Below are 18595 nucleotides of genomic sequence, written 5' to 3'. Positions count from 1 at the left end.
AACCTCTATTGTTTTCCTTAACCTGCTTAATGAAAATGTCAGTACCATTTGGGCCAGAAGGCTGTGAAACCAGGCAGGTCATTTAGAATTTTTTTCTCGTTCAAGCTGCCCCAATCTGATCTGATCAATGGTTAACATCTTTCACCTTACAAACAGTAGGAGATATTCATATTCTCCTTCCCTAAGGGATAGGGTGCCTTTTAAAAAGCAGTGAACTGTGAATTTCCAGCTAATTTAAACAACTCTTGTACAGAAAGGAGAATTTGTCTCAGCCTTTGAGGAAGACCTAGGGCAAAATAATTGTTACACTACCATCCCTCTCCCCTTTATCCTAAAAAAAAAAAAAAAAGTGTGCAACTTGGAATGAGGGGGAGATGCATTTTTCTGTCCTCGAGAGAGGGTATTGAGAGTGGTGGCTGCAGCAGAATTTCACACAAGAAAATGTAGTATATACTGTATTTTCTGGGTTTTAATTTCTAAACACATTTCAATGTAAACAAAAAGCAACTGAAAACAATGTTCTGATCGTCTTTCCAAGCTCATTCCCACTCCAGTCTCCCCATGTCAGTAAATGGTCCCTGAAGCCATCAGTTGCTCAAGCCAAAAACAGAAGTCACCCTTGGTTCTCTCTCCTCCTCATCTCCTACATACAATCAATCCGTCAGTAAGTGTTGTCTATTTTGCTTCTAAAGTCTGTCTCCAATCTGTCCACTCTTTTCTCGTCTTCTCTGATTCCACTTTTGTCCAAAACAGTGAAGTGAATGGGAATCCGATGGTAGGGAGTGTAGAACTTTCTCAGAAGTACAGATGTTTGGGAAACACTACAATTGGAGTGGAAGAAAAGGAGATAGAAAAGAAGCTGAAAAAGTGGGAGAAAGAGAATACAATTGGGATATGCAGAGAATTTAGACAAAAAACAGAGACCTAAGGTTGATTCTCAAGCATTTCCCAATCTGAAGACAAGAAGGACAGATGTGAACATATGGTGCATTCAGGATGTGTTTCTTACATTTAGACTATTATAACACATATGAAAATTTTACCTTTTACAACTTCCAAAGGATTATTGAGAAGATTTTTGTGTAATTTTTGTCAAGGTGAAATCTTTTGGCTAAAAAAAAAAATGATGTAATGTAATAAATAATTGAGTAACACTTTAGAATTTCTTATTCTTTTTTGTATCAGTTTTGGAATACTTGAGTAAATACAAATTGTATATTTGGGTTTTGTTTTGTTTTGGGTATACTCAACTTGATCAAAGACCCCAAAGACCAATATTCAAATTCACTGCGACAGAAACAAGCTTTAAATGTCCTGTAGGAGATTGTTCACTTGTTCAGACAAGCCAAAATTCAGTTTGGAAAATATTGATCTACCCCATACTCTCAAAAATTCCCAGAAGAAAAGTGCCTCAATTTTTTCCAGTGTTCTTCATTAAATGACCTTTAATTTGGATTTGAGAAACATTAATATTTATTAAGTTCAAGTCATAGTCATGTATTAAAAGATAATTTTTAGAAGAAGATATAGCAAGACTTTCATACAGATATAAAATGAACATGTGTCAAAGCTTTTCTTTAATTCATTAATTAATGAGGGAACCAGAAGATATTACAATTGGTTCAAAGGAGAATTAAAAGAACCACACATATATGGCATTAGGAATGGTGAAATAAATTTGCTTAACAAATGTTAAACTTCAAAACTGCTCAATATCCACAGAGCAATAATCAACTGAATCCCAATGAGATACAATTTGCATTTCTATGGACAAAAATCATTTGCATTACTATAAGTATTATATAACTTGGAGCAATGTAAAATAACTCAAAGACAATAAAAGATTCAGAGACCTGATAGAATCAGATAATCTGGACAATGCCTAGTTTTCCATTGAAGACAACTACAATATCTTGGTCCATTTCTAAGTCTTTCATAAGTTTTCTCTACAAATAATACAAAAAGTACTAACTCCCTGTGCCCCAATGCATAAATTCTAGAAGGAGAGGAATGAAGAAGACAAAGATAAACATAATAACTGAATAGATTATAAAGCACAGTGGGATATATCCCAAAAGACTGAGCTGGTAATTTCCCAAAACACACAAGTATGCACAAGTAAAGAAGATATCTGTTTTGACTGGACGGGGCCTGTGTTGAATGCATACTTAAGCACAGACAGGAACAAAGTACTATGAGAAATCAGAGAAAGGAGTTATATTCCCATAAGGAGCCATGTGGTTACTTTATGGAAGAGGCAAAATGGAGCAGGCTTTAAAGGAGAAAGTTCTTCTGATTGTGGTAATTATTTCACAGACTGTGCATATATCAAATCATCACATTGTACACTAGAAATATAAACAATTGTATCTGTCAATCGTACCTCAATAAAGCTAAAGGGGGTGGGGGGGGGAAGAAGACAGGTTTTAAACAAGTAGAATGTGAGATGCAGAGAAAAAAGTATTTTAAGTTAAAGGAATAGTAAGAGAAAAGTGACAGATATATAATGTTCCTGGCTTGTGGGATAGCATGGTTGAATGAAATGAGAGCTAAACAGAAGAAATGGCAGTTTAGGCCAAACCACAAACAACTCTAAACATGTTAAGAGGCTGGGAATTCATTGTGTCCCAACAGGGAACCACCAAAGTTTTTAAGCGGGGAAATGACAAGACCAAATATAAGCCTCAGACAAGCAACTCTAGCAGCAATTAGCAAAAAAAGAGATTGAAAAGGTGAGACATTAGTGGAAGGAATTCAGTGGGAATCTTTTGCAATGATTAGGTTGGAACCTGAACTAGAGCATTCTAGGGAGGAAAGAGCTTTGAGGAAGCCAGAATAAACAGGATATGGTGATTCAGTAAGTAAGTGATTTGGGGTTTTTGATGTGCACCCGATATCAGTTACAATTTCAGCATGCACTCCTCCAACTAATGCATATTTATTTAGTTATAAAATATGTACTGCTCTACTAATGAACTAATATTATACATGTAATTTGAAACATTCATATGTGCTCACAAACTTTTTTTTTTTTTCTCTTAAAGAGAGTGATTTAATTCATGTTTGGATGCTTAATTTCTAAATGGCTTATTAATTTTGATGGCTTCATATTAGTAGTAACTTTCACCTCAAACAAGATTTATGTATTTTTTTTTTTAACGTTTATTTATTTTTGAGACAGAGACAGAGCATGAACGGGGAAGGGGCAGAGAGAGAGGGAGACACAGAATCGGAAACAGGCTCCAGGCTCTGAGCCATCAGCCCAGAGCCCGACGCGGGGCTCGAACTCACGGACCGCGAGATCGTGACCTGGCTGAAGTCGGACGCTCAACCGACTGAGCCACCCAGGCGCCCCAAGATTTATGTATTTTACAACAAGATCTATGGTTTACAATGAGCAAATGAAAATTCTCACTTCAAACAATATTGATAACTTCAAGATTTTTTCTGATTTCTTACAGATTTAAGTTGTCCATATCTATGAATGTCATGGATGATATATAATCTACATATATATCTGACATATCCATATGTGTGTATATAATAAATTAAAGCCATGTAATATAACTGATGAAGAGTCTGTATTAGTTATAGAAGATTCCATTCTATATATTCTTGTTTGCTAGTGCTTTTATTTTATTTTATTTTATTTTATTTTATTTTATTTTTTGTTTACTTATTTTTGAGAGAGACAGAGCACAAGCAGGGGAAGGGCAGAGAGAGAGACAGGGAGACACAGAATCTGAAACAGGCTCCACGCTCTGAGCTGTTAGCACAGAGCCCGAGGTGGGGCTCAAACCACAGACTGACAGATCATGACCTGAGAGGAAGTCGGTTGCTTAACCAACTGAGCCACCCAGGTGCACCACTAGTGCCTTTATAATTAGAATCATCTTTAATTCCCATTCAGCATAGAGATTTTTAATGTGACTTTCTATTTTCTGAGTTTAAGTGAAAGTAGATAATACAATCTGTGAATCCATTTGCTAGGTTCATAGGCACAATATGCTTAAAGTAAAAAAATTAAGTAAGCCATTGTTGATCTCTTCACAAATGTGAATTCCCACATTCCCCTCAGGATTCCTCTCCAAGTGCACTTGACACGACTCTACATATAGACCAAGTTAGAGTACTGATGTACTTATATGAAATAGTAATAAAACCCTGCTTTACTGTAGTTAGGAATGTCGAAATAACTTTCTAGGCTTAAGATGAGCCATTCCTGCTCAGGGGTGCCATAACAACAAACCAAAAGTTAGATTGTGTTTTTCTAAATGCCCAACTTAACCAGAAATGCAGTGAAGCCAATTCCCAAAAGCAAGCTAGCTCTGGGCTGTATACTTATTTCCTTGTTTCTTCTCATGCCAAAAAGGTTGACTATGTGACTCCAGCCAATCAGATAGTTTCTTTTTTTTTTTTTTTCTCTTCCTTGTTCTTTATTTTTAATCCTATAAAAATTCCCGGGGGCACCTAGGTGGCTCAGTCGGTTAAGCATCCGACTTCTGCTCAGGCCATGATCTCACGGTCTGTGCTGACAGCTTAGAGCCTGGAGCCTGCTTTGGATTCTGTGTCTCCCTCTCTCTCTGCCCCTCCTCCACTCACACTCTGTCTCTCTGTCTCTCAAAAATGAATAAACGTTAAAAAAAAAATTTTTTTTTAACGTTTATTTATTTTTGAGACAGAGAGAGAGCATGAACGGGGAAGGGTCAAAGAGAGGGAGACACAGAATCTGAAACAGGCTCCAGGCTCTGAGCTGTCAGCACAGAGCCTGACGCGGGGCTCGAACTCACAGACCGTGAGATCATGACCTGAGCCGAAGTCGGCCGCTTAACCGACTGAGCCACCCAGGCGCCCCCCCCCACAAATTTTTTTAATAAAATAAAAATTCCTTGACTTCCACACCATTTTGCAGCTCTGTGAAGGGAGCTTCATGAGGTGTTGAACAAAGTTTGTTTTTATCACCTAAATTGTCTTTTAAAATCATTCCTAATGGAAATTAACTATAAATAGAAGTTTTAGCACTTTATTCTATCAAATGGCTCATCTGTGATCACACCCCCCAGTTGGAAAACCTTACTTCAGATTAGGCAGAGGAGAAAGATGAGTCAAAATTAGCAGGCATGACTTGAGGATAGTGGTGTCAATAAACTAAATGGTAAACATAATAGGATGGATGGTCTTGGAAGGAAAATAAAACTGGTATTCAACACACTGAGCCTGAGGTACCATGAGATACTCAGTGAAGCTATCCCTGAGATATGTAAAAGCGGTCTGGAGCACATGAGAGAAATCCAAGTTGCACACATGGATCCAGTGTGATAGCTGAGGCCAACTTGCAACATAGGTTTCCCAAGAAGAAAAGTAAGCAAACAAGAAAACTCTGAAAAGTACTTCCATATAAGGGCTTTGAAAAAGCAAGAGGATTCTTCTTGGACATGCACAGGAAAGGAAAGAAGAGAGACAGAAGGATGTACAGAAGTCAAAAAGAGAAGATTTTAAGAAAGCAAATATTCCAACAATGCTGTGCAGTCAAGAAGGATACAGCTAACATAAAGACATTGGATTTGGTAATTTAGGATGTGGTTGACATTTGAAAGAGTGGTTTAAGTAAAATAATAGGAGCAAAAGTCAGTTTTTGAGAGCTTAAAAATCAATAACTAGTAAGAAAAAATGGGAACAGTAACTAGATTGTTCCTTTAAGAGGTTTGATAGGGAGAAGAGAGATTATGTAGTGAGTTAAGGAAAGTACTTTAAATAGGAAACATTTGAGCTTATATGTAGGACAAACAGTGAAGAGGGAAAAGTTGAAGGTAGAAATAAAGAAGGGAAACTTATGAGACCAAGTTCTCAAATGAAATAGTATCCCAAGGCATGGATGAAAGAGATAGCTTTGGGAAGAGGAAGGAGGAATTTTTCAGATCAGAAAAGAACTATAGTTAATAATACTGTATTCCATATTTCAAAGTTGCTAAGAGAGTAGATCTTAAAAGTTCTCATCACAAGAAAAAAACTTGGTAACTATGCATGGTGACTGATATTAACTAGACTTATTGTGGTGATCATTCTATAATACTGTGTATATAAATGCTGTCATAATGTTGTACATCTGAGATTAATATGTTATATGTCAATTTTACCATAATAAAAAATTAGATCAGTATAAACAGTATGAATGGATACAGTGAAGCAGAAACAGTTTATACCAGAAGATTCTCACCTCAAAACTGTGCTCCTCCTGCTGCACTGGCTGCTCCATTTCAGTCTCTTTTTCCTATCTGCTTTGTCCCTGTGACCTCCTGTGGTACAATGGCAAATAGACATTTGGAAAGAAGAAGAAGAAGAAGAAGAAGAAGAAGAAGAAGAAGAAGAAGAAGGAGGAGGAGGAGGAGGAGGAGGAGGAGGAGGAGGAGGAGGATGGGGAGGAGGAAGAGGAGGAGGAGGAGGAGGAGGAGGAGGAAGGGGGGAAGAGGGATAAAATGTGGTTGTTTTTGCTTTGCTTTGAAGTAATGCACAGTTTAAGGCATTCCTATCAAATGCTTTCTCTTTTTATCAGTTTATTAGGGTTGATGTAACTTGCAGAGCATTAGTAAACATTCTGGATGGTTTAGGGATAGGCAAATAAACATGGAACCATGGTCTAGTTTTTAACATCATTAGATTTGGGCTTTAAAAACTTCAGTCTGGAAAAAAAAAAAGTTCAGTCTGGTTAGAGGTATGGCAGAGAGGTAGTAAGATTGGATTTTTGAGCCAGAATTGAGGAAGATGAGTTTTAAAAAAATGGGAAATTTGGGCAAGAAATCATGCCTTAACCAAGGCAACAAGAGGATGGAGAGGAGGCAGTATATTTGAGAGTTGTTTAGAAAGGAGAATGGGAGTGGAGCCAATGGAGACCTCAAAGTCAACTCCTCTCTCTAGATACTTGTCAGAGAAGGAAAGAGAGATGGAAAAGTAAACACACAGAAATACAGAGTCCATGGATGTATTTCCCTAAAAAGAGAAACTTATTGGTGGAAGGGAAACAGGAGAAAGGGAGAGTTTAAAGAAGACACAGAGAGAGGATGATTGACATAGGGATGACTGATGGAGTCATCAACACCCCAACAAAGGGGGACAGGAAGAGATTCAGAGGAGAGGAGAGGGATTAGCTTTAAACTAGAGGGAAGGAAGAAAGAAGTCCACAAGCTATTTACAATATTTCAGAAAGCCTTCTGGAAATTGCAATTAAATAAAATGTCAAGTTTCTTTACTTTTGGCAGGCATTAAATCAACCCCGCAGGCTAACACTGGTTATCACACGCTGATCAGAAATTCTAATTTGCTGTTGATGACATCATAGAAATTTCTAGGATGTTATTGGTGGACCATATGCTGTTAGCAGAGTTACTTATCTGGTTTTTACAATATCAGATTTAATTCTTCCAGCATGTGATCAACCTTGGATCAGAAGAGTGACAGCCAAAATTAAGCGACCATTTCCAGGGAACAGTGCCTAGTGTTTGTACACTTATTTAACTTTATTGCTTATTAGCATTACATCCATGACAGTGATGTATGTGATTTCATTTAAGTGACAAAATCTTTCAAGATATGGGGTCCATGGATGAAAACATAATAAAAAGAGTCCTTGGATGAAAAGAATTGGGATGACAAGATCTCAATAGTCCCTTCAAACCTAACATTCTATAATTTTAAGAGGGGCTCATAAACACGAGTTCAGGAATGGCTAAATGGGAAAGTTGTAAAGAATACTTGAAAACACCCCAACTAACCAATGACTCACTTATACAAGGCAAGTAGATAGGGAAACAGTAAATAACCATTCCCATCTGGGGGCAGCACAGGAGAGACCAAAAAAAAAAAAAAAAAAAAAAAAAAGTTGGGTGAGGGTAACAAGAGCTTAACAAAAGCAAAGGCATGCTTGCTTTATTGATAACCACAAAAACATTAACCATCTTTAGGAACAAGAATGATTAGTATGAACACACTTTTTAATGTTTGGCGTATCCACCTACTAACCTCACGTAAATACAAATGAAGACTGAGGATGTTTTCTCCCCGACACCTGCACTAACCTAGGTTCCTTCCGTACCTTGTACTCTGTACTTCAGTGTGCCTTTGCCCACTGGAACTGGGCAAACTGAGGAATTTTTTTAAGTTTCAAAAGAAATGGACCAAGAAAGTGAGTTTAAGAGTTGAAACTGGTCTTACCCGTGGGTTGAGTGCTAGGGCTATCAGCGGTTTCGACATCTGGCAAGCACCTAGGATCAGCCAGACTGACCAGCTAGCTTGACCATAAGCCCCTGGGACGTCGCATCCAGCTGCGCAGGTTCAGGGGGGTAGAAAGCTCAGGAAAGGGTGCGTTGCGGAAGGAAGAAGTGGAATAATGTGTACTTTTCTTCCGTAACTGTAGTTCTGTTGCCCCAACCTAGACTCAGGTAGTGGCCAGTACGACAGGAGAAAGCCCCAGAGCTCGCTTTCGGGCTCGGTCGGACCCCTCGTTCCCTCTCCCCACATCCCCATGTCCCTGACGCTGCCGCCGCCCGCTGGCGCCCATGACCCGGTGACCCCAGAGGGCCATCAGGAGCCCGTGACCCCGGAGCACTGGGCATCCGGACCCCCCTCGCAGGCGCAGCCGCTATTAAGGCAGGAGGCTAAAGGGGAGGAGGAGGAAGGGGAGGAGACAGGCGTCCAGGGCGCCTGGGGAACCGCCACCGCCGAGCCGGGGTGGCGAGTCTGGGGGAAAGCCGCTGAGGCGGCCGCGGCCGAGGAGGGCCAGGTGGAGGCCCGGGGCGCCGCGGCGGCGGGGTCAGGCTCCCCGGCGGGAGGCGCGGGTGGCGGCCGCGGGAGCTGGCGGCGGCTCCTAGCCTGGCTGCGGCGGCCGCCCCAGTGCTGCCCCTGTGCGGCGCCCCTTCCTCGCTCCGCCGCGCACTGTTGTCATGGAGGAACCAAGATGGCGGCTCTGGCCTACAACCTGGGCAAGCGGGAGATCAACCACTACTTCAGCGTGAGGAGCGCCAAGGTGCTGGCGCTGGTGGCCGTGCTGCTCCTCGCAGCGTGCCACCTCGCCTCCCGCCGCTACCGAGGTGAGCGGGCCCTCCCCCTGCCCGGGCCGGCCGGGGGAGGAGGCGACGCGGCGGCTGGAGGCCGCCCCCCTCGCCCAACACACGCCCACGCTCACGCGTTCGCCCGCCCGCCCGCGCGCCGGGCCGGCGGGGGAGGCGGTGGCCCCACGTGCCCCCAGGTGGCCCGGGCGGCGGGCCGGGCGCCCGAGGCCTAGCGAGCGGACTCCAGTGAGGGCCGCCCCTGGACTTGGGCCCGTGGTCCTGGCGCCCTCCCCCCCAAGCCGCCCAGCGCTGCGGTCGGGCAGCCGACCCGGGTCTGGCCCGAGTTGCTGCCGGGGTCCGAGCACCAGCGCGAGCTGGGCCGAGGTAGTCGCGCCAGGCCCGGGGCTCGAGTGCAGGAGGGAGCGCCCGCGGCCCTCGGTGGGGGGGGGGGGGGGGGGGGGCGGGGCGCTAGCCCGGGCCGCCAAAGGCGGAGGCCGCCCTGCAAGGGGACACCTCTGCCCGGAGTTGGGGTCGTCGATTTCTGCGCCCTAGGGGTCTGGCTCTTTCGCCTTTGTTTAATCCGGCTTCTGCCCTGTACGGCTAAGCCGAGCTGTTGTGGGACAGCGGCAAGGGCCGCCCCGTTTTCCTCTGCCGCGGGGGCGACAGCTGGCAAAGGATGCCCTTGGCCAAATGGGGGAGGTGTCACCCAGCCTCCGTGATTCAGAAACGTTTAGAGGGTTCTGATTGCACACTTTTTACAAATTAAAGACAGTGGGGCAGATATTTGAAGTTCTGGCTTGACAGGAGTCGAGGTGGGCAGGGAAATTAACGTTGGAAGCAGTTTGAAAAGAGGCCTTCAATGTGGGTTTTGAAATTGGTGTAAAGGGGGAAAGGAAAGATGACCTCCGTATTTCAGAACGAATTATCTTTCAGTAATCAAGGGGTATTTACTTGTCCTTGTTGATTGATTTTTTTTTTTTTAATTTTGTGTTAAAATGCCACTAGGAGAGAGGCTGACAAGCTGAGGGAAATTAATAATGATAGGATCTCTTATTTTTGGCTCTTAGTATTATCGAAACCATTATCTGGACAGCTCTTGGTGACTGTGAGATTAATTGGTCAAGATGTAATGTGTAATGGACAGGTGCACATTTAACGCTGTTCCCATTTAACTCCACACCACTTTGGCAAAATATCCAGTAAACCAGGTACTGGAATCTGAGCTCTGTTTTCATCCCAGAAGATCTTTCAAAGTGTAGGACATTTTCATCAGTTTTGCTGCCTTGTGTTCTCCAATTCTTGAGGATTAAAAATCTTATACTCTAGTACCATAATGGACGAATAGCTCTCTATATGAATGCACTAAATCGATTTTAAAAGACAAATTCTTTATACCCTTTGGCCTTTTCCCTTCAGCCTCCTATAGATCACAGCCATGTGATCTGGCCGGGCTTTGGTTCATCTGCAGTGGCTGTAACAGAAGTCACACACTTTGATGTACAAAATAAAACTAATGTTTTATAGTGTCGACGCATTAATTTGTGGTCATTTCGAAGAAAAAATTTTAACTACTGTTAATCATTTTATGTTAGTTTGGTATAAGACGACAGTAATCTAACTCGATCTTGTCTATAAGATGACAGTACTCTAACTCGATTTTGTCTCTGTGATGGTGGTGAAGGTAAATGTTGTAACTGATGCTGTAGTGTGAAAAGTAAACATCTAGTCCCCCCTCCCTTTTTTTATATTGTGCTTTTATCTTTTGATAAGCTTGGATGATTATTATATTTAGATTATATATTTCATCCTTTCAAAATCTGTCATCAGAAGGGAAAATAGAATGTCAGATGGAACCTTATGAGTCAGTGCAGCAATCTGGGGTTGTTTATAAAGCCTCCTCCAGAAGCTAGTCATCAGCTTCTGTAGGTGCTTCAGTGCCTTGAGTGTGAAGCAGTACACCTGGTGTGTGTACTTGCCCAGACTGAATGTCAAGAACTTGAGCCAGAGACTGTTTGGGAAGAATAATGATCATACCAGGAAGTTTTTAGACATCCTCATGCTTTGGCAGTGTCAAAATGAGTGAAATGTAGCGCCCTTCACACAAAGATGACCCTACGCATGAATCACAATATCATAAATCTTTAAAATAAGTAAGGACCTTATATTAGATACAGAGGTTTAGGCTTTATATTAAAAAGTGCACTGTGTGGGTATGAGTATGCCTCAGGCAAGGTAGAGTGAATACAGTTTGAATATACATATACAAACTATAGGAAGTAAAGAAAGCATTTTATACAACAGAAAGTAAAGCTTGGCAAACATCACATGATAACATTGAGCACTTGTTATGTCAATCGCTGTTCTACTAAGGGTTTTACATGTTTGATCTTCTTTTGTTCTTCCAGCCATTCTATGAAGTAGATAAATTATCATATATCATTCCACCCCCACCCCCACCCCCCATTTTTGACATCTCTGTAATCAGGATGAATTTTTAAAACTTTGTTGCAGGTCAAAGTTTAATTGATAGCATTTTTCTAGTGTTACATAAAATAATGATGTGTCTATATTATAATCAGTGGTCTTAGATCCAGCGAATTACAGTATTATTTACATTGTAAAGATGAGGCATGAGGGGTTAAGTTGCCTAAGGACACACAATTAGTCAGTGACTGAGCTAGGATTTACAACCCAGTTAGTTCGTCTGCCTCATGCCATTAGGTTATAGACTGCCTTTCTCAGAGCTTCTTAGGCGGTGGTGATGTATAGAAGATGGAGTGAGAAAGCATTTTCCAGAGGGAAATGGGTTAAATCATTTAGAAACACTAACTCAGCCTCACGGTACCAGCCAAGAGTTTTCCCCTTCTTTTTCCAGGAAAATAATTTTCTGAAAGTTGCATGTGTACAACTTCAGAATCTGACCAGCTTACTTTTTATTACCTATGTTTATCTTCTTCCTTCTTCTAAACTTCAGGCTCACAGTCTAAATATGCTTTTCCCTTTTTCTCTGCTTGCAGTGACCCCCCTCCTTAAAACAGTACAGATTTTTCTTTTAGGGTCTGGTTCAAATGTCACCACCACAGAAGTAAGAATTAAGAATTCAGTGTTTCTATAGCAGTTAGTACATACTTATGTTATATTGTAATAATTTGTATCCATCTCCCCCACACAAACTATAAGCCTCCAAGGGTATTTTATTCATCTTTAAATCATCAGAGCTTAACACACATTAGAAACTCCATAAACAATAACTGGATAAATAGATTTTCGAAGTCCTTATTTTTCTTATTTTTTGAAGTCCTATTTTTCTCCTTTCATTTGGTTCTTTTGTTTTTTTATTATTTTTTTTTAATTTTAAATGTTTTTATTTCTTTTTGAAAGAGAGTAAGACAAAATGTGAGCAGGGAAGAGGTAGAGAGGGAAACACAGAATCCGAAGCAAGCTCCAGGCTCTGAGCTGGCAACACAGAGCCCGACGTGGGGCTCGAACTCACGAACCGTGAGATCATGACCTGAGCTGCAGTTGGGCGCTCAACCGACTGAGCCACCCAGGGGCCCCTGGTTCTTTTGGCTGTAATTGAATTTCATGTTCTTTTTTTTTTTTTTTTAATTTTTTTTTTCAACGTTTATTTTTATTTTTGGGACAGAGAGAGAGACAGAGCACGAACGGGGGAGGGGCAGAGAGAGAGGGAGACACAGAATCGGAAACAGGCTCCAGGCTCTGAGCCATCAGCCCAGAGCCCGACGCGGGGCTTGACTCACGGACCGCAAGATCGTGACCTGGCTGAAGTCAGACGCTTAACCGACTGCGCCACCCAGGCGCCCCTGAATTTCATGTTCTAATAGCATGTTCTGATCTCAACTTTACAAAATAGAGGGGTTTTTTTCATTATTAATATTTTTATATAAAATATAGAAACATTTTAAAAAATAACCCTATTAACTATATATTTTTTAAATATTCTCAATTTCTAAAGTTACTAAATCACGAAATGTCCATTTCTATTGTGATTACAGATTAAAAACATCATTTCTGTGACAAGAGGCCAGTATCAATAGCCTTAAGGGTAATTCCAATCTGGACAATTTTTAATTTTTTAACTGATAAAGTAAACTTGTCTCAAATGCTTTAAGTTTGTTGAAATCTAATTCCTTTCTGTCACCAGGCCTATTAAATGCAAGTATTAAGTATTATTGCATGTTTTGGAGAAAAGTGAGTTCAAAGCTTCCGAATTTTAAGAAAGAAGCAACTCTAGGTCTCTTAGCCTTTTCTTTCTTTGCCAGAAAGATCCTGATCTATAAGATGCCACTTGTAATGTAGGCATTCCTAGTTTGTCAAAAGAAAAATGTAAACGGTGGTTTTTTAGCACAGACCAAAGTGTAACCTTGCTGAATTTTAGGCAAACAGAATATTTTACAAATCATATTAAAAACTTGATGATCTAATATTTTCATGGTTGGTAGTAATAAACAGATAGCTTTGGTAGGATGATTCAGCCAGTCTAAAGGTGCAGTGTGCCAGAGATATTCTATTCAAAGGAAAATATAAGCTACAGTTTATTTAGCACGTTAGATATTTTCTTTAGCAGTTACATTTGTTTTTCGGCTTTTTTAAAATTTGTCTTTTTACTTATTTTGTTTGCTTTTAGTATCTTTCTAACAGAAAAATCGTGTATAAAAACCCAAGACTTTAGATTGACAAACCAGAATGCTTATGTTAAGGTAATAGAATGAAGAGGAAGACACAGCCATTCATCTAGATAATCTAGTATTGGAGATAGCTGAAGTAGATAATTCTTTCCCTTTAGTTGTTTTTGTTTGTTTGTTTTTTGTTTGTTTTTACTGTGTTCCTAGCTTGATTTATCTGAGCACTTGGCAACTTGCATCTCACACTGGTTGTTTTAAAGCAGCTATCAAAATTATATGAGGCAATTGAAAATAATGACTGGGATTTTTTGTTTTCTTTTGTTTGGGGGTTTTTCTGGGTCAATTTTGACGGGGAAGTATGTGCCAGCAGATATTTACATATACTTAGTATGCATAATGAAGATGTGTCATGTTAACTTATTTTAACATCTAGATTACATTTAGTGATTTGATCCAAAAGTATTTCCTTCTCAGTAAAAGAGAACTTGTGTTTGAGTGTGGAATGTTGTGGGAGTTTCCTTTTCTAAATTAGGTTAATTTATTTTCAGATGATAATAGTAGTTATTATCACCAGTATTTTTATTATTTTTCTGACAAGTATAAAAAAAAGTCTCTTGCCTTTTCAGTTGCCTGGTTGGTTCTTTTGCTTTTCTATAATTCTTTATATTAGAGTCTCTCTATTAAAATAGCGGTGCAGTTTCTGTCTTCTGACTGAGCCTTAACTGATATGATAGAGTATTAATGTCAGATACAAGGATTACTAAAAAAAAAAATTTTGCATCATAAAATATATTAAGAAGAGTTATCACCAACTAGCATTCGTTAGCAAATTAGAACTTTCTTTCCTGGAAAGACTAGTAGTCTCTAAAGAACTATGTTTATAGTGTCTTTTGGTTAGTGACAGCTTCAAATCTGTTTTGCTGTTTTTTTGTTTTTGTTTTTTGTTTTTTTGTTTTCTAATTTGGGTTCATCAGTTGAGAGCTGTTATTTCCCACTGGCTGAACTACTGAAAAACAGTGTGAGTAGTAGTATCGAGGAAGAAAAGAACTTTGCATTTTAAAACACATTTTCTGGTGGAGAAAGACTGGTTATTTTAAGATGTTTTGGTCTGGTACTTCCATCTCCACAAAACTATGTTGATAATTCATATAGATGGTTAACAATAACAATCCCACATACCGTAGATTGGCCAGGGCGTGTTTCTGATTAAAGTTCTATTAACAAACAAAAATCAAATAACAACAACAAAAAAAAAAAAAGGAAGGGAGAAAGAAAGGGAAGAAAAAGTGCACAGAATTAATACCGAGTTATTTGCAACTTTTTATAACTTTTTTAGAAAATAGATGATACTAACTTTTTACTTAGTTTATAAATATTTAAAGAGGTAGAAATGTTGTAAATATGGAATTTCAATTCTAATTTTAAACATTTACTAGATTTTTTTTTAAGTTTATTTATTTTGAGAGAGCAGGGTACAGAGGCAGAGAGAGGGAGAGAATCCCAAGCAGTCTCCACACTGTCAGCTCAGAGCCCATCACGGGGCTCGATCCCACAGACTGTGAAATCATGACCTGAGCCAAAATCAAGAGTTGGACACCCAACCTACTGAGCTACCTAGGCACCCCTTTACTAGATTTTTAATAGTATTTTACTGTAGAACCATTATAAAAGAATATAGCAGAAGGATTTTTTTGTTTTATTATTTTAGAGAGAGAGAGAGAGAGAGTGCAACCTGGGAGAGAGGGGCAGAGGGAGAGAGAATCCCAATCAGGCTCCACTCTCAGATTGGAGCCCCACGCAGGGCTCCATCCCACAGCCCTGGGACCATGACCTGAGCCGAAATCAAGAGTTGGATTCTCAACTGACTAACCACCCAGATGTGCCCAGATGGATGTTTTTAGAAAAATAACTTAATTGTGTGTTCCTATAGTCTTTTCTTTACTCCTTCTTGATTATTTATGTAGCTTAATTTTGTTTTTGAGAACTAGAATTAGTTTTTAATAATTGGAAAAAATTAAGAACTGATTATTTATAGTTTCCTTAGAGAGGTTATTAAAAAAATTTTGAAATACAAAACAAAAAACCTGCGCAGCCTACATATACAAAATTGCAAAATATATATATTGCAAAATTTTAATAATTGATATTCTGCTTTCCTTATCCAGTTTTCTACCAACACTACAATGCAGTATTTTCACTTTCCCTTCCTGCTCTATTTTAGAATTTATGACACTGAAATAACAACTCTTTCATTATTTATGCATACCTGTCTTGTATTTGTATCACCTTTTATCTGTATATTGACCAGATAAATGGATAACCAGACTGAGAAAAAAGATGTGTTCTTCCACTTTAAATATCTTTGGGTTTTCTCTTTCCCCACCCTGAGTGATTCAGTATCATTTTTGTTCTGTAGAGTGTCGTTATCCTGACCTTAACGGTCTGTGAAACAAATAGAGCTTGCTGATGACTCTTCATAAAGAACCAGAGATTAATTTAAATAATATGTGATTTGATTATATTATTCTAAATGTCTCATTTTTTCCCTTATCCATTTGACATATTTGGACTTTTTTAATGTTTCCAACTCCCTTTTAAACTCCTTTAGTCATTTCAGTTAGTGTATGATAAAATGGCCATGGGAAATAGGGTGACCACCTCCCCACTTACATAGGACTGAGGGTTTCCCAGATGTGGAACTTTCAGTGTGAAACTGTGATAGTCCCAACCAATCTGGGAGGAGCTGGTTGGTCAACGGAAAAGAAGGGGAGAACGTTAAGAGAGGTAGACAGGCTGAATATTAAAAACTAAAATCTGCATTTGTTGTTGATACTGATCCTATGTACCTTCAGCCACCATGTAGCTAAAATAGTTTTATGTTACTTTGTAAATTATAAAAGGATGAAGTTTTAGTGACCTCAATAAGAAGTTCTTGAATAAATCCTTTTCTCTGTTTCCACATTTACAGAATAGGGATAGCATACTTCCTCACAGGAAAGTCGTGAAAATCAGGGAGTTGGTTTAAAAAATATTTTAATTACTGTATTTCCAGATGTGCAAATGCACCATACGTTGTAATAGTTGAATAGGAAGACATTTCCAAAGTCTTCTCTCTTATTCCTTAAACTCTTCTTTCCCAACTAGGAGTGGTAAGCAGGTTTAAGGGCTAGTTTGAGGTTGAGATGATGTCCCTAGAAAGAGAACCTGAAGCAGAAGGCACTGCCACAGCAGTGAATGTAGCATTTGAGAGTTAGGAGTCTCTTCTATCTTCTATAGTGAGGTATCTGTCATTACTGGTTCTTCTCCTCCTGAATATTAATGTATTAATATTTACTATGCTTCTCAGGGATATATAAATAATGTACCGAGAAGGTACAGTGAAGCATAGAAAACTATGCTTTCTGATCTCAGAGAGCTTACATGGGGTCAGATAATCAATGTATAAAAATATAACTATTGTTTACAATATTGTTTGTTTAATTGTTTACAGGCAATGATTCATGTGAATACCTTCTCTCAAGTGGCAGATTTCTTGGAGAGAAAGTTTGGCAACCTCACAGTTGCATGATGCATAAATACAAAATCAGGTAAGTTTTCTTATTTTGTTGTTTTTTTCTTTTCTCAGATAGGTCTTTTTTTTTTTAATGTTTATTTATTTATTTTTGAGAGAGAAAGAGCACATGCATGAGTGGAGGAGGGGCAAAGAGTGAGGGAGATACAGAATCTGAAGCGGGCTCCAGGCTCAAGGCTGTCAGTGCAGAGCCAGACATGGGACTCAAACTCATGAACCATGAGATCATGACCTGAGCCGAAATCAAGAGTCAGACGCTTAACTGACTGGGCCACCTGGCACCTCTCTAGGATAGGTTTTAATAACGAGTGGAGAAAGGTTGATGAAGCAAAGGAAATACTACATGGTGCTTCTCTATATGATGGTAGAGAATTGCCAACAGAGTGTGGGGGTGGGGGTGAGTCCAAATGAAGATTCCTGCCAAAAGCATTAGGGGAAGAATTTTGTCCAAGCTTCTTTATCTCAGGTGAGAGATAATCAGGCCCAAGGCAATAAATAGCCCTTGAGAGAAGGACTCTAGCTTTAGGACCTGGATAGCTACCTTGTCGAGTTATTCTGAGATAATGGATAGAAAGCACTTAATATACTTAGAGTACATATTAAACACTTAATAATCGGGGGCTGTAAGTATTGAGAGTTAGTTGATCATCCGTGGGCTGGTTGATTAAACAAACCTAGCCACCTATTTCTAAAGCAACGTGAACTATACGTATAATAATCCTGCACTACTTTCTTCACAAACTGTGCTTTGAAATGCCAACATGCTGATTTTACTTATTGGAATTAATGTTTCTTTGTTGATTTCAGTGAAGCAAAGAACTGTCTTGTAGATAAACATATTGCATTTATTGGAGATTCCAGAATTCGTCAGTTGTTTTATTCTTTTGTAAAAATAATTAATCCCCAATTCAAAGAAGAAGGAAATAAGGTAAAACTTACCTATTTTCTTTATTGTTTTAGAAGTTAACCACCTGAATAGTTATAGGAGGAATGTGTCTTTTCATGATAACAAAAAGAGTGATAAAAGTTTTATTACTTTGGTTTTGGGAAAGGTGGAAGGAAAAAGGGACGATGGGGAATATCATAGAGAACATAATGAGGAACATAAGAAAAATAAGTGGTGGGCAACGGATTAGTAAGCCTTTTATTACCTGAAACTTCTAATTTTCAGAAATGATAAGTTCTTTCAGTGGAAATTTTTTTGAGAATTCCTTACAACAAAAACTAAGAGCAAATATCCCTTATTCTTCTTTTCATATTTGCCATATTTCTTTTCAGTCTCTTTAAAATAATAATCTTGTAATCTTTTAGCATGTCTAATGTCTTGTTTCCAC

The 18595-nt window shown here is 39.4% G+C and overlaps 1 protein-coding gene and 1 long non-coding RNA gene across 13 annotated transcripts in view; one reads left to right on the top strand and one right to left on the bottom strand.

Moving 5' to 3' along the window:
- Positions 1 to 8893, bottom strand: part of LOC147583261 (uncharacterized) — a 64163-nt gene extending 55270 nt beyond the window's left edge. The window contains exon 1 of the long non-coding RNA XR_015247110.1: positions 8209 to 8893. This is a non-coding gene — a long non-coding RNA (uncharacterized LOC147583261). The remainder of the gene's footprint in view (positions 1 to 8208) is intronic.
- The window catches only part of CASD1 (CAS1 domain sialic acid O acetyltransferase 1), a 76946-nt gene continuing 66854 nt past the window's right edge, over positions 8504 to 18595 (top strand). For all 12 annotated transcript variants that reach the window (XR_015247081.1, XR_015247078.1, XR_015247077.1 and 9 more), the window contains exons 1-3: positions 8504 to 9083; positions 17181 to 17277; positions 18069 to 18189. Coding sequence is in view for 6 of the 12 variants with exons in the window: in XM_086696107.1 (XP_086552233.1) it covers positions 8519 to 9083; positions 17181 to 17277; positions 18069 to 18189 (783 nt within the window). In the remaining 6 variants the exon portion in view is untranslated. The remainder of the gene's footprint in view (positions 9084 to 17180; positions 17278 to 18068; positions 18190 to 18595) is intronic.

This window comes from Puma concolor, chromosome A2 (genome assembly GCF_028749965.1).
Source record: "Puma concolor isolate L17-30 chromosome A2, mPumCon1.1.hap2, whole genome shotgun sequence".
Taxonomy (NCBI): domain Eukaryota; kingdom Metazoa; phylum Chordata; class Mammalia; order Carnivora; family Felidae; genus Puma; species Puma concolor.
This window is presented reverse-complemented; position numbering and strand designations above follow the sequence as displayed.